We start from the raw sequence: 15,781 nt of genomic DNA, 5'->3' as shown, positions 1-15,781 counted from the left end.
CCACCTAGTGGCCTACAAAGTGCAGAAATTGACAAGATTATAATAAAACCAGGCCAGAATATATTTGCAAACAATCTGGAACGTTGTGAGAGACATGTTGCATGAATAACTCATTTATGTGACACATCTCTCAACATGTCATAAAAACATCATATCCACTCTGAAAAAAGCTAAATATTTAACCTCTTTTTTCATTGAGTGATACAGGAGACTACAGTCAGAACTGAATGCATAACTATTCAGAAATTGATTAGACTCATCGACGAGTGCTAGTAAATGTGTGACAAGAACAGTAAGGAAGAAAATAAAGTACACTTCGTCTATCAAAGCTGAATTTGAGGTTAACCCACAATAGTGAAAGAACATTACTTTGAGTTATTTTCAGTCATCTTAAACATCACCTGAGAAAAAGGTCAATGTAATTATATTAATTCTACTTGGTTTGGTAATGTTCTTGTGTCTTACTTTACCTTTCCCTGCCACTAGGTGGCAAAGGTGTGCATGCTTCACCGAACTTGAGAAAACTGAAGATCAGAGAACCAAGGAGGGTTTAGGATGCTTCTTCTTTGCCTGTTCTAGATAGTGCAGTCAGTGACGGACTACTTAGAAAAAACTCATCCAAAATCTGTTAGAAAAATCTTTGTGCAGCATATTGGTGAGTTATGTGCATTAGTTCCACTGACACTGTAGTCATGAAGCAAGAGCTGCCATGTTACTTATTTTACCACCAGTTCACAGCTGGATGTCTGTCAGTTAATTTGGCGGTCAGTGGATGAAATAGCAAGCCTTGACTTGAACATAGCCTGTATTAGTCACAAGTTGTCTTCAGTGTGTAATTTTAATTAAGCTTTTATCAGTGTCACCATAAAACTTTGCATAGGCTATCCAACCTGTTTATCAGAGAGTAGCAGAGATAACATCCTGTAGCTGTCTAGAAAGGCAACCTCTGAAACAATGTTATTCGGAAGAAGGGTACATTTTAATCTTTTAATAACTTTTAATAACCCTCATAGATGTCATGGTTACTAATAGTTACATATTTTGAGGCGGTCTGGGGTCTCATTCGAATATCGATAATTTGACGTTACATCCCACATGGAAAGAACCTATATGAGGATATATGCGCATATATGTAACCTATATGCAGTCTATATGCACATATATGCTGCATATATACAGCATATATGCACATATATGATAATATATATGCTGCATATATGCGTGTATATGCCACATATAGGCAAAATTGAGGTGCATATATGTGCATATACAGGCCATATAGGTCTCCTGTATTGCTTCTTTATATCCACATATAAGCCCTATATGTACATACAAGATACGTCTCCTAGCTCATGGCAAGATCTGGTCATTTTGTAGCTCATATCTCACTTTGGAAACTGTCATACATGATGCCTAGCTCATATTTTCTATTATCAAGGCAATAACTAAGAAATAACTAAAAAAAATTATGCAAGAACTTATGTATGTGCGAACACGTGAAATGGGTATCACATCTAATTGGCATGTTATGGAATTTAACTATGGCACTTAAGTGAGAGGAGATGGAAAGCTATGATGTCTACACGTTTTCCTGAAACATTTACAAGGTCAATTCTTTCTTGTATGAAAATAGTGGAAAAGAAGGAAATGTATAACAAAATGGTTTGTGTTTTTTTTATTTTTGTCAATCAAGCCTTTTTTCCAATTTCAAGTCACTTCCAGATTCACATTACAGCTCATACACATCCACACATTCACCGTTACATCCACCAAATGCAATGTTTTCTGTATTGTCTTAATGCATTTTCCAGAATATGGCTGAAAGGTCATTACAGTCTGAATGTAGCAAAAAAACTAACAAAAGAAAAGTACATAGAACATACATTCAGGTAATCATCATCATCCCACATCTATCTGAGCATTTCACTGTGGTTAATGAATTTGAAGACAATGTCAACATTTCTGTTCACAGTTTTAACAAACAGACACTTTTCTTTTATCTGAGATGCTTGTATAGCAACTAAAGGCCCCAGACATTTCCCTACAGGGATGAAATAACAAGGATTCTTAAATTGACCGCAGATGTCCTGTTTCACTTTTTGGTAGTACTTCCCCACTGCATAACATGTCTCCCCCTGCCCCAGATCACAGACAATGAATGTCTTCACAGAGAAAATACTTTCCTCTCGATCAGAAAGAATGACAGTGTACGAGTTTCTCCGAAAAGTACGCGAGTAGTTTTGTGAATGAACTATTTCAAGATTAACCACTACTCTGCAAAAATACTTCACAGTGACTCTATTTTCAAGGTTGCTGATGCTGTTCAAGGCCAGAAAATCATCATTTCTGATCATACAAATTTTAGGCCTACCCAGAGATGTAACACCATGACAGCGACTTACTTCCTGCACCATTTTTTTCTCAACTGAAAAAGACTCTAAGAGAGCTAAGTAATCATCAGAAGCTGCCACCATGGTTTTTTGGGAAAATGATGGAAATGCAACCTGTAGCCAAACTGTTTTCATTATCTGCAGAGAAACTCCCTGGCTGCTCTTTATCATATCTAAAATGATCCCATTGTATGACTCAAACACAAATGCAGACTGTGCCCAGAGGGGACCCCAGTTCCTCACAGTATTGGGCAGATGAAGGCACAAATGTACATTGAAAGTGACATTATTGATCCCATAAAGGGTCTCCATTTCCTGAACAAACTCTGTTAGCAACCCCTCAGATTCTGATATGTGCAGTGGTGATATATTCTCACCGAGTAGAAGAGAAACCCCCTTTACCAACTTAAACCAGTGCTTCAGATATTTTTCAGGTAAGACCCCTTTCAATGTTGGTATGCTGTAATAAAACAACCACATGTTCCACTCGTGTGCCTTCCAGAACTTTTTCTCTTTCACTGAGCGGGGGACACGGGAAACATTACAGGGGGGTTTAATAGAAGTTAAAATGTCATCAATCTGTTCTGTTGAGTGTCCGATATACCATGGCGATTGGTTGTTTTCAGAATGAAACCACAGCGTGGTGATGCTTCTTGCTACACCCAGCAGCACACTGTGCATATAATCTGGAACACAGCCATCAATGATATTAAAATCAGGTAGACAAGACAAAATACTAGGCCCTTTCACTCCCTTAGTGGGGTTTCCAGCAAGAGCCTCTTCCACCAGATCATCAGTCTGGGAGGGATTCCTCAACTCTGCTTTTTCATAGGGATAAGCCCTTACACGCCCCCTGCGTTTTAACACACTTGTTCCTTTCTGCATACAAAAAGAACACCCAAACTCACCATTAAACTGTTTAAAGTTCTGAATCAGTGGCCGAGCAACTGAATCTGCCACCATGGTAGTAAGCAGTACTTTACTTGTGACAATTTCCCCACTTTCACTTTCCCATATAAGACCATTAGAGTACAACTCTATGCATTCATCGACAAATGGTTTCATGTAAGTGTTCATATTTGGTTTGTTTTGACCAAACCACAGGCCACAAAGCATAACATGTTTTGCACGTAGCTGTATTGGCAGTTCATTAATAGTACACAAAATTGGCCACAAACTTTTTGTGTTTGATTTGTGCACTGGCACTCCATCACAGTTGAAAGTCAGTGATATGCTGTCTGGTGATGCAAGGGGTGATAGTTTTTTGTATAAATGTCCATCATGTATATCTTTGATGGAGGCATCCTTCTTCTCAAAGCGGTGTTTCAGGTGTTTCCCTAATTGGTGGTCCTCAAGCAGTTTTTTAATTTGGTATTTTAGTGGCAAGTACAAAAAACACTGGTCTTTTTGTGCATGCGCTTTTGATGTGTCCTGGTCACAGACTGGGCACTTGACATTAAAGGGACCTTCCTGCATGCTTACCTTGCAACTCTTGCACACATAATGTACTTCTAATATGTCTTTCACTGAATCAAATGCTTTGTAGAAAAGGTACTTTGAGCCACTAACCAATTCCCCACCAGGACCAGCAATAAAGTTGATAAGATGCATGATGTCCTCCAAGGCTCTATTTGTTAATCCGTGTTTGAGTTTTAATGCCAGCAGCAGGAGTTCCACCTGTTCTTTTGTTGGTTTCTGGTCTAAAGTTGGACTTGTGGGGTCTTCTAGATGTTCCTCTACTGCTTCCCCAGGTGAAGAGCTAGGGCCAGGTATGGGTTGGTTCATCTGTGAATTTAAAACATTGGATTAGCAATCCCAAATTTGCACAGACTCATACAAATGTACCATTTCATGTGGTTGGTAACCACTTGCATTTGAAGGCTCAAGTGTCTTTGTTTATTTTTTTAACAGTCTTCTCCAAATTAATTTTATGCCCCCTTTTGTCCACATGTATATTTTTCTGACACTTTAAGCAACATCAGGAAGAATTGGGTTGTGGAATTATCTATGATGATTTACATTAACTAGTGTGCATGCACATGCACATGCACGAACAAAACAAAAAACACCTAACTTTAATATTTTTGCCATTTTTAGCCACTTACTGTGTCATCAGAAGCAGTAGACACCGGGTCATCTTGATTGTCCTCTTGGGTGAGATACCTAAAATAAAAATCATTCAGCAAGAAATATGTAGGTTTTTTAATTTGGTATTTAATTTGGTGTGCGTGTTTTCTACTTACTGAGTTGTAGAAGAAGAGGCCACAGCTTCTTCATCATCACCCATATCTTCAGAAATGTCCCTAACAAAAATGTTGTGGTAATGTTAAAACACTTCATGCATCACTCAATATAATAGGATTGATATGACTGATTGATTAAGTCCAAGCAGGAAAATTCCATTCATGAGGTGAAACCTTTAAGACTGTAGATTCAAAACACACAAAGTGAAATATTTTCCTGGCTAGAGTTCCAACTTGAACAGTTTTCTTTATTTATTTACTTTGGACATGGAAAGGTACAGTGGACATGGAAAGATACATTTTACCTTTATACAAACATACTTAACATACATTAAGGGGAATTATGCCACATGCGTTTACATGGTAAAGGAAATTATCTGTAGCTGGTAGCTTTGTTAGCTGGCTAATTTAGCTAGCTAGCTTCTAGTACGTTTTGTTACAAGACTTACTTTCGTTTACGTCTTCTCTTTGTTCTTTCTGGAACGGGTGCTTCGTCGTCAACGAGGTACCTTTTGTAACGTACTGGATCCATATCTATTGCTTTTCTTTAATTGCGTCTAAATTGCATTTCTCCACTCTGCTGCCACCGATCAGCCGCTACAGCGTCGCGTAGTTGATGACGTCATCCGCATGCGGCCCAGCACACTATCTTTCGCGCCGAAAGATAACGGCTGGGCGTAAAAATGGCGATATCAGCGTTGGAGATCCGCTATGTCCTACTTGAATGGACTGAGGGTGAGGATAGAGGGGCCCATAGTATTTTGGCTCTCGACTGTGTCCGGAATTTTTCAGTAAAAAATTTTCTTGAAAGGACTGAAAAAAACGAGAAGCTGGTGGAATGGCGAAAAGGCCGCCAACCCTGGCCGGTGCACCGAGCAAGAATTATTGACGTGGCAAGTATGTTACATGCTAACTTTATCTGACGTTATGTAGTTACATACCACATTTAATGTTTTTTCTCGCTCTTAAAGAAGTCTAAAATGGATCTTGCTAGGTCCCTGGTTAGCAATAGCTTCGCTTTCTGGCTCATGTTAGCTACATAATTTGCTAATGTAAGCGAAGTCCAATTGGGACTAATGTTAGATTTGGTAACGTTAAGCATGATTAGACAAACGTTTGCAGTTCATGATAACATTTTAATTTTATTGCACCAGAATTTGAAAAAACTCTCCAAATTAAACTGCGTGGGATCGAGATGGAGAAAGAAGTCACACAGCAAACAAAACGTCCTCACATCCCAAACTCAAAGTACCGTGATCAGGGGCAGACTGAGAAGGCTTCAAAGAAAAGGGTAACTGACTGCACCAATTGGTGCTTTACTTATATGATCTCCCCCTCTCTCTCTTGTTTCTTAATGTGTAGGCATGTGTGTAGGTTTGTAATTGTGTCATCTATGATGATTTCATGTGCTTTGTTGACAAGATGTATGTGCAAGGTGGTGTAACGTAAGTTAATAAGAGTTGGGCTAAAAGTCAGTCTGTTTCTCTCTGTCAAGGTTGACAATAAAAAGAGATGTCCTTCTAAATACAACCACGAGGAGAAGGAGGAGGAGGAGGAGGAGGATGAGGCGCGTCATGACAGGCCTTCAAAGAACAAGGTACACTACCAGTCTGCATCCAGTGTGTGTTGTTACATTGCAATACAGTAAAGATAAGTAAGACTTTTATAATAAAGTGCATTACCAGTAGCTGTAACAAGGTATGACACCGGCACAGTAGGCAACTTTGTCCTCTCTCTTTCTCTCTCCCTCCCAGCGGGCCAGCGAAGAGGAGGAGCGTATTGGGGATGAAGAGGACATAGTACCACCCTCTAAGAAAAAGGTAGCCTAAATGATGACATCCATTGTGTGGTGTATTACATACATACATTACATGACATACAAGATGAGGAAGTTTCATGTTTTAAGTAAGGAATAACCACCAGGAGGCCGGACAACCAGTTACATATAGCCAAGTGGAGGGACTTCTGCCCTAGACTTCTTGCCACCTTCCTCTTACACCTCTCGTGACATCCTCCCAGCCAATCAGAATCAACCATTTACAAAATAAGTTATATAACAATTAGCTGTTGTTCTTCTCTCTGTCTCTTTCTCGTAGACAGCTGCTGAATTTAGAAAACACCTGGATGAACAGATGTGGGAGAGAAGGAAACTTGACCAAATGCAAAGAAATTTGCAGGAGTTGAGAAATGAAGTCCATTCTCTTAAAAATGAAAATGCACGTCTGAAAGACATTATCATCAATCGTAAGTATTCCTAATTTTTATATTTATTAGCAAGGTTTTTTCTGGAGATGGATATTGCGGTGGCAGAGAAGTGTAAACTTAGAAATGTTATGGGCTGAAACACGTGTTTGGCAAAATATGTTGTTAGCTGGTGAGGTAGTGTGTGTGCTCATATAGCCGTTGATAAGATTCAAATTAGATTTATATTTATTTGTCTCTTTCTGGAGGAATTTGTAGAGGGTTAACAAAAGTCATGGCCTAGAGAACATACAGTTCATGAGAATAAATGATGCTTTTCTGCCTTCAACGGCTCAAGAAGGCAATCGGCTCCAGAAAAAAACCCTGGGGAATTAGAATTTGGGAGAAATTGGAGAAAGAAAATTGCGTTCACAACCAGGTTTCCTATGCAGAGCCTTATCAATGGGCTTTGGAGGGTTTTAGCTTGAGTTCACACCTGCAGGAAATGTCTTTCGAAGAGTAAGGGCACTGAGTTGCTGGGTGCTATTTTGATCTAGTGATTGTAATTATAGTTTTTTCTTTATATAACCTCTTTCTAGAAATCCCTCAAATGAAAAGTGACATCGCCATTATTGCTCAAAAGGTAAGTTCCTCTGATTTTCATTGCTTTTTAAAATTGTTTCTCAAGCAGAACTGGAGAGACTTGTGATGTTGGGCTGATTGATAGTGTTAATTTTTTATGTATTTACACTTTAATTTATTTAAGAGAATAACTATATTTTTCTTCTATGAAGAAGACTGGAAGGACTCCTGTGGAGGATCTAGATTCCTCCTTCTCGACTTTTGGAGAAATGCAACCGGTGAGTAACCCCCTTGCATTTTTATTTATTTATTTATTTTACTTGTTACTCAAACAGAGCTATATGGATTTTTATTATGTTTGGCTGATTACTTTTGCATGTAACTTTAATTTATTGGCATGTTTAATGTTTTTCAAGCCCCCCTGTAAATAAGAATCTATAGTGGCTTGCTTGGATGAATAGAAATTGTTGAGTTTTACTATGTTTCTTTCTTCTCTAAGACTCCAGAGAGGAGACAGAGCCCAGAGGACAGCGAGCCCTTTAAAGAAAGTCCCATGGTGACTGAGCGCTTTCGAGAGACACCACAGGTGTGTGTAACCCTTTTATACCTCAGATTTTACTTAAGGCTCCAACTGAGCTATAGGGATTTTTATGTTGGGATAGTTAGTGGTAATATGTAATTTACTTGCCCCATATTTATAAAATTGTTGAAGAGTTTAACAATGTTTTTCTTCTCTAACAAGACTGCAGCAACAGCTGAGACCTCAGCGAAAACACAGGTGAATAACATATTATGTAGTAAGGATGGGTATAAACTGTGTGCTTTGTAGGAGCCAATTAGTGTTATAAGTGACAATCATCCTCTCCTCCTGCCCCCCTTCACTCCTCTCCACCCACTGTCTTTTCTCCTTCCCTACTCTCCATCCAACCTCCTCCTTTCCCCCCACCCTGTCCTCCTCCTTCTCTCCTTTAATAACGTTTTGGGCAGTGATTAATTTGTTTCATTTCTTTATCATTCATCTGCATTTATACATATCATTAATCTGCATTTATACATAAAAACCTATTAACTATTGGGAAGCTAAGCATAAGAATCAATATGAAACATGAAAAAGTTTCTAAAAATTGCCAATAAATGTATATTGTGATGTGAAATTATTTTTCAGATGGAAGTTATAAAGGGCTCTGGGGTGTTTTGCCAGGCAGAAGCGTGGAAAGCAGCCCGCCTTGCCCCCTCTGCTACTGCCATGGTGCGGAATCTCCTGCTGGGCACCTTTGATTTGGAGACTTTGCTGAAAAGCAACCTGAATGGTACAAAACAACATGTTCCTAATCTCTTCTGTCCTTGAAAAAAAAAAACAGTCATATTCTGTGGAATAAATTATGTGTGTGCGGGCATACCATCGCTTTTTTACTTGGCATTTTTGTATTTCCTTGCACCTCAAGAAAACATGATGTGTATATAAAAAAAACTCTTGCTTTCTCCACCTTCATTTTACACCCCTTTCATAATAATTTTGAAATATTACTTTAAGGTGGGAAGCCAACCAGAGGGGATGGGGAGCAGCTGGTCGCACTTGACCAAATTAAAAAGGCAGCCATTATTGGTGAGTAAATGCATAATGCATTGAGAAGGGAAAACCAAACTTTTAAGACTTTATAAGTTCACCACTTTAACCATAGCCTACTTGTATCAATATTTATTAGGCATCAATGGAGACTGCATAAAGTAGGGCACCAATTATTGTTACTGTATCTGCTTGGCACCTTTAATACTAATTCATCGCTTTCTGACTTCTTGATCCTACCTTTCCTCTTCTAAAGCCACATTGCTGGGGTATTGCGCTGTAAGGTGTGTAGTCTTCTATTTTGTAGAACATATAGTGTTGCAAATAACCTCATGGCATATTGTTGTCGTCTGAAGTGTTCTTAAATAATCATATTCACCCCTCCTTCACCTTAATCCCCTCTGTCCTGTGTTTGTGCCTTATTTTGTCTATACCGGTAATTGATTTGCTTGATTTTATTGCTTGATCTTATTGCTCTTCGAGTAAATCTAGCATGGCAGCTCGCGGGTGGAATGTGTGTGTGAATGGTGGACATTGTAATGTATTTTGGGGGTGCAGGAAAATGCTATAAAAGTGCAGCCCATTGACAACTAGATATGTTTACATGTGCAAAGTTTCTTACATCAGATAAAAAATTTGAGGGATTAGAATATCTGAATCTGTTTACATGGAAACAAATAATCTAATCATGACGTGCATAAACATGCACCAAGCCTTATTCAGAATAATAGCATTTTGACATCCGCAGAGCGGTCTTAATTTCCCTAAAACAACTGCAGAAGTTGTACTTCACCTGTGTTTTAAGCTAAACAAAAAACTCGGGAGTGGCAACATTTTTCCTATCCATGAATTTTCTCTGCTTTGGATGCACATGATTGACTGTGTGACTGTTAACAATGCAGTTCCCATGACGGACGTGTGCATATGAAAGAACAATGCCCCCCCCCCCAAAAAGGGGGGGTGATGTTTCCAATCAGAATTTCTTTCAGATTTAGCAGAATCCAATCAGAATCTTCCAATTGACGTGTTTACATGACACATTTTTTATTATGGTCAGCCCTTTATCCAAAATATGTCTCCAGTCGCAGCTGTACTGTAAGCACTTTGGGTTCCTGATGAAGCACTATATTATTATTATACTGTCTAATTATTTTTGTCTTCTCTAGATGCTACATTGAAGAAGTGGCCGGCAGCCAGCCGAGGGCAGATAGGCACATCTATCAATTCAAAGCTCACGGAGCTGAGAAGATCAACAAGATAAATAGTTTTTTTTTTCTATTCAGTTTTTTGTCTTGTTTTTGTTCTTGTTCTATTTGATTGTTCTTAAGTAAATAAATAAATGTACATTTCTACATTTTGGGCTTTTATTTATGTTGCATAGTAGCTATGGATTTTAATAATTTTACTAATATATAGGTAAACATATAGGTGCATATATACATGCATATATGCACCCATATATACTTGCATATATGTACCTATATAGGTACATGTATGCACGTATATATGTACCCATATATGTACACATATGTGCATATATGGGTACATATATACGTGCATATATGTACCTATATAGGTACATATAAGCCCGTATATATGTACACATATGTGCATATATGTGTACATATATGCACACATATAAACGTGCATATATGTACCCATATAGGTACATATATGTACCCATATATGTACATATATGTGTATATATGTACATATAATATAGGAAAACGGCCAATTTTATATATGTCACATATATTAAAAACATATATCAAAACCTATATTTAAACATATATGTTTATATAGGTTATTTCCATGTGGGATGTTACTTAAGTGCAGGACTTGACATTAATTTTTTTGCTCACCAGCCACTGATGCTAGTGGTTTTCCAAAGTTACTAGCCACTCAGCATTTTCACTAGCCACATTTTGTTGTTGGGAAATTACGTTTAATTTGATTAAATGTGACTATGGTGTGCTGTCTTGTTCACTCGTTCGGTCACTGGCATGCAAGGCAATAGGGCTAACACAAATGGAACAGATTCAAACACCGCATCGTGCTCTTGGGAGTTGTAGGGAAGTAGGTAGTGTCACTGTCATTGCAATGATATTGCAATTGTAAAATATGTGAGTGTATATATGTGTGTGTGCACACATACATACACACATACATACAGGGGTTTTCCTTGCTCAAAATTAGGCGAAGGTTGTACCCCACTCTACCGGACACCACTCTGTGAAATACTTTATATAATGTGGCACTTGAAAAAGACAACTATTATACTGTTAAATCTGCCCTGTTGTCCAAGTCCAATTGAGATGCTTATGCACACTACAATGTCCTCCCTAATATTAACCAAAATATGCAAGCAATATATTTATTCTTAACATAACCTAGAACTATTAACATGTTATTTAAAAATAAATATGAAATCAGCTTTATAATTAATCACAGTCAATATTATTGTTGTCTATTTTTGTTATGCTATGTTCTTGTTAACATGCATAAAACAACGAAACAGAGCTGTATTTATTACAGTTTTGTCAAATACTTTTTTCCCCATCCTCGCATTGACGCCACATCGTTAATCTCCCTCGACTTCCTTCAGCTGTACTATAGTAGGCTCTGATGCCTTCGCTGATCCAGCGTCTTCACGTTCATATATTTATATTGTTAGTTACTTAAATTTGTTAATTATATATATTTTTAATCTATATATTGCATATATAGCCTAATGTTTTTGGTGATAGTACATACCAGTGGTGTCGTTAGCCCTGAGCGTCCGGGGCTATAGCCGCGGTTCTTTTATGAATAGCCTCGGACCTCAAACGGACCAAAAAAATAAATAATAATAAAAATAGCCCATGATCTATTCATCAATAATTCCGATCGCGCATTGTGACAGTGTAGTCGTGTAGGCCGCTAGCATGTTTGAAATGTAGATTCAAAACCTGTACATGTCCCGGACGAGGCGGGACGGTGGGCTAAACCCCGAATGAAGGATCCACTTGTTTTTCCGACTTAACTCATCTCCGCGATGTCTGGACCAGTCTGGTCCTGTATGAAGGATTGCCAGATTTCATTGACCGGTAACTATTCTGCCATAGACTCCAGAAAAATATCGACCCGCCCAAACCCATTCAAACTTGCCCAATTGAGTACGGAACATACCCCACCTAGCAACACTCAATATGGAAAAAGTTAGCTCCTAACGTCATTTTAGCTGCAGTGTTTCGATGGTATTTTATATATGAGCGCAAAATCATGTTTTACCATGCCAACACACAGAGGCGGTGCAAGATTTTGGGAAGGCTGTCGCCTTTGAGCTTTTAATGCAGGAACTCTGTGATATATAGAATGGCACCCTCCAAAGTGGCTAGTATAAGAGTGACTGCGTTACACGCCACAGCTGAATTCTACCCACATTTGGCGGGTGCAGCGGTGCCTATGTCAATCCATGATCAGTGAGTGATTAGGCTTTTTCAGACACACAGTGCGGTGCTGTTGATGCATGTCTGTTGATATAAAAAAAGAAATAAGTCTGCCATTGCCCCTTCTACTAAGCCAATCAGGAGCTGCCAATGCCATTGATTGATAACGCAATGACCCAGTTTCCATCTCTACCTCTTTACCGCGACCTTGATTACTGCAGCTGGGGGGGAGGTTATTAATTACTTCTCTTTGTTGTATTGCCAGACTGTTGTCATTGTAGTTACAGGTGTGCTCATAAGTTTGCATATCCTAGCAGAAATTGTGACATTTTGGCACTAATTTTGAAAATATCACTATCCTTAAAAATATTTTATGTGAGGATAGTGATCATATGAAGCCATTTATTATCACATAGTTGTTTGTCTCCTTTTTAAATCATAATGATAACTGAAATCACCCAAATGGCCCAGATCAAAAGTTTACATACCCTTGATGGATTGACCTTGGTACAGGCACACGAGGTGACACACAGGTAAACATTTTAATTAAATTAAAAAAGTCTCACCTGTGGCTTTTTAAATTGCGATTAGTGTCTGTGTATGAATAGTCAATTAGTTTGTTAGCTCACATGTGCATGCACTGAGCAGGCTAGTCCTGGGGAGCAGAAAAGAACTGTCAAAAGACCTGCATAACAAGGCAATGGAACTTTATAAAGATGGAAAAGGATATAAAAAGATATCCAAAGCCATGCAAATGCCAGTCAGTACTGTTCAAGAAGTGGAAAATTCAGGGATCTCTTGATATAAAGCCAAGGTCAAGTAGACCAAGAAATATTTCAGCCAAAACTGCCAGAAGAATTGTTTGAGATACAAACCCCACAGGTAACCTCAGGAGAAAAACAGGCTGATCTGGAAAAGAAATTGTGTGGTTATTTTAAGCAGCACAATACGACGATACTTGAACAAAAATGAGCTGCATGGTCAAGTTGCCAGAAAAAAGCTTTTACTGCCCCAATGCCACAAAAAAGCCCAGTTACAATATGACCAACAACACCTTGACACGCCTCACAGCTTCTGGCACACTGTAATTTGGAGTGACAAGACCAAAATAGAGCCTTTAGTGAACAGAATACCATCCCCACTGTGAAGCATGGTGGTGGCTCACTGATGTTTTGGGGGTGTGTGAGCTCTAAAGGCATGGAGACTCATGTATTTTGCCTGCTCACTCATGTTTTCTTTACAAATTGTACATATATTATCAATTCTCCAAGGTTATGCAAACTTTTGAGCACAACTGTAATATTAAAACAGAGTATTAAAAGAAGCCTTTTCAAATGCACATACAGTGCCTTCAAAAAGTAATTAAACCTTCACTTTTTCCACATTTTGTTAGCATCTTGTGTTATAAACTGAATGTATTATTTATTAAACTTCTTTATGTTGCTTTCAATCTACACAAACTAACCCGTAATAAGAAAAGCAAAAACAAGTTTTAAGAAAATTGTGACTATTGAAAAGAAAATAAAGAAATATGTGCATAACTATTGAATAGTTTTTACTTTGTACTGCCTTTGGCAGCGATTAGAACTTGAAATCTTTGTTGGTATGCTCCTACCAGTTTTATTTGGGCTGTACTCATCTTCTTCCTGGTAGATCCTCTCAAGCTCTGTCAGATTGGAAAGGGAGAGTCACTGAATCGAGATCTTTGGGGAATTTGCTTAATTATTCAATATGGTTCAAGTACAGGTTTTGGCAGGGCCACTCAAGGACATTCACAGACCTGTCTGGAAGCTCCTTCAGCGTTGTCTTGACTGTGCTTATGGTCATTTTAATGCAGAATGAAAATTAATCTTCATGCAAGTCTGAGGTCCTGTGCACTCTGAATCAGGTTTTCTTCAATGGCCTTTTTCTGTGTTTTTCCCTCCCTCAATTCTGACTGGTATCCCAGTCCCTGCTAATAAGCGTCTAATAAGAGTCTTGGTGATTCCAAACTTCTTTGCACGATGCTCCTGGGAATGTTCAAAGCTTTAACAATTTTTTATATCCTGCCTCAGATCTATGCCTGAAAATAATTCGATATTGGATGTCTTCTGAGATTTCCTTGGAATTCATGGCATGGTTTTTACTCTGACCCGGACTGTGCAGCGTGGGATCTTATCCAGACAGCTGTATGACTTTTTAAATAATTTCAAATTAATTCTAGAGACATTTGAAGGATGGTCAAAGGACACAAGATGCATTTACGCTCAATTTGGAGGGTTTTGGCAATGGGTTTGAACTTACACAGGTTGATTGCCTGAATCTTCTTCAGACTCAGGGATTGAACCTGAGCTGGACCATGTCTCTCTATGGAACATGGGAATCATCTTAGATGTATCAAGGGTCTCCAGATACTGTGATACTGTGCAGGCATTTGATTTCCACGAGCCCTAAAATACCTGTTACAAATAATCAACTGATCATGGTCTGATGATTTGAATATAGTATTGAAGAAGAGCATACATTATAATTATATTTAATGTAAAATGTCGTTGTTGCTTCACCTAGTCCCAATTGCCCAGTATTGTGCTTGAACCAGTTAAATACAGCTCTACAGAGGGACATGGCAAAGCTGTGTTCTGCCTTCGCAGTCATCCTGTACAAAGACTTCAGGGGCCTAGGGGTCATGGCCCTGGGCAAGGCCGACCTCAAACCCGGCTGACCGCTGGTGATGTGACCCCAGTTGAACCCCTGACTGTCTGAACCAAAAGTTTGCAGCTATTACAAGGAAAACCGTGTGACAAAATGTTAGAGGCGTTGATAACCTGCACACTGTTAAAATAATGAATTTTCCAAAAAAAGAGGCTCAGATCTACTGTACTTTATAAAATATTTTTCTATTGAGAAACTTGTACTCAATATTGTGTATATGTGCAAAGCAATGGAAATGGGATCTGGGCCAAACCATAACTCAGAGGGAAGAAAATGATGATAAACACCTGTACAACTGGCACACAACTGCAGTTTCACTAGAACAGTCTGTGTTGCTGAGCTGCAAAATATATTTAAGATATATAGATAATGCTCTTAGCAAGGATATATAAACAGAACAGTTCTCTCCTTCTCTAATTGCATGAGGTAAAAATAAAGCTTACAACCTACTAGCTTGGGGTCTTTTCCACAACACTATTGACAGGTGAGAACGAGCCAATTGTAGTATAAGTTCTGCAGTGTGGTCTATGGTCTTTACTTGCCCTCTGTTAAGTGCTAAATGAACTGAATGAAATTATGAACAAAAAGACAGGTAAGACCAGTGTTTACTTTTAAATTATTTAATGACAATTACATTTAAAACTCGTTTTTTCATAATTCAGCTATATGAACTGGGTCTGGAAATGACAATGAATTGTG

At 38.5% G+C, this 15,781-nt stretch overlaps 2 protein-coding genes across 5 annotated transcripts; one reads left to right on the top strand and one right to left on the bottom strand.

The window, feature by feature from the left end:
* Positions 1–1,622: 1,622 nt before the first annotated feature.
* On the bottom strand, positions 1,623–5,183 carry LOC114840884. Its single transcript, XM_029125315.2, has 4 exons — positions 5,083–5,183; positions 4,634–4,693; positions 4,496–4,553; positions 1,623–4,175 (listed from the first exon to the last, which is right to left on the bottom strand). Exons 1-4 carry the CDS (start codon positions 5,163–5,165, stop codon positions 1,911–1,913), a joined length of 2,466 nt encoding a protein of 821 aa, XP_028981148.2. The 5' UTR covers positions 5,166–5,183; the 3' UTR covers positions 1,623–1,910.
* Positions 5,184–5,290: 107 nt separating this feature from the next.
* LOC114835860 (inner centromere protein-like) lies at positions 5,291–10,391 on the top strand. 4 transcript variants are annotated; one of them, XM_034291154.1, is made up of 13 exons: positions 5,291–5,530; positions 5,788–5,924; positions 6,129–6,230; positions 6,388–6,453; positions 6,730–6,877; positions 7,414–7,457; positions 7,612–7,674; positions 7,896–7,982; positions 8,139–8,174; positions 8,562–8,706; positions 8,931–9,002; positions 9,220–9,247; positions 10,130–10,391. In XM_034291154.1, the coding sequence occupies exons 1-13, from the start codon at positions 5,317–5,319 to the stop codon at positions 10,278–10,280; spliced, it is 1,293 nt and encodes a 430-aa protein (XP_034147045.1). In that variant the 5' UTR covers positions 5,291–5,316; the 3' UTR covers positions 10,281–10,391. The 4 variants fall into 4 exon arrangements, with proteins under 4 accessions (XP_034147045.1, XP_034147044.1, XP_034147046.1 ...); XM_034291153.1 differs by having other exon boundaries at positions 7,609–7,674; positions 10,130–10,387; XM_034291156.1 differs by having other exon boundaries at positions 5,445–5,526; positions 7,609–7,674; positions 10,130–10,384.
* Positions 10,392–15,781: the final 5,390 nt, after the last annotated feature.

The sequence above is a fragment of the Esox lucius genome, chromosome 25, assembly GCF_011004845.1.
Source record: "Esox lucius isolate fEsoLuc1 chromosome 25, fEsoLuc1.pri, whole genome shotgun sequence".
NCBI classification, from domain to species: domain Eukaryota; kingdom Metazoa; phylum Chordata; class Actinopteri; order Esociformes; family Esocidae; genus Esox; species Esox lucius.
Note: the sequence above shows the minus strand (reverse complement) of the source record. Positions and strands in the feature narration are given on the sequence as shown.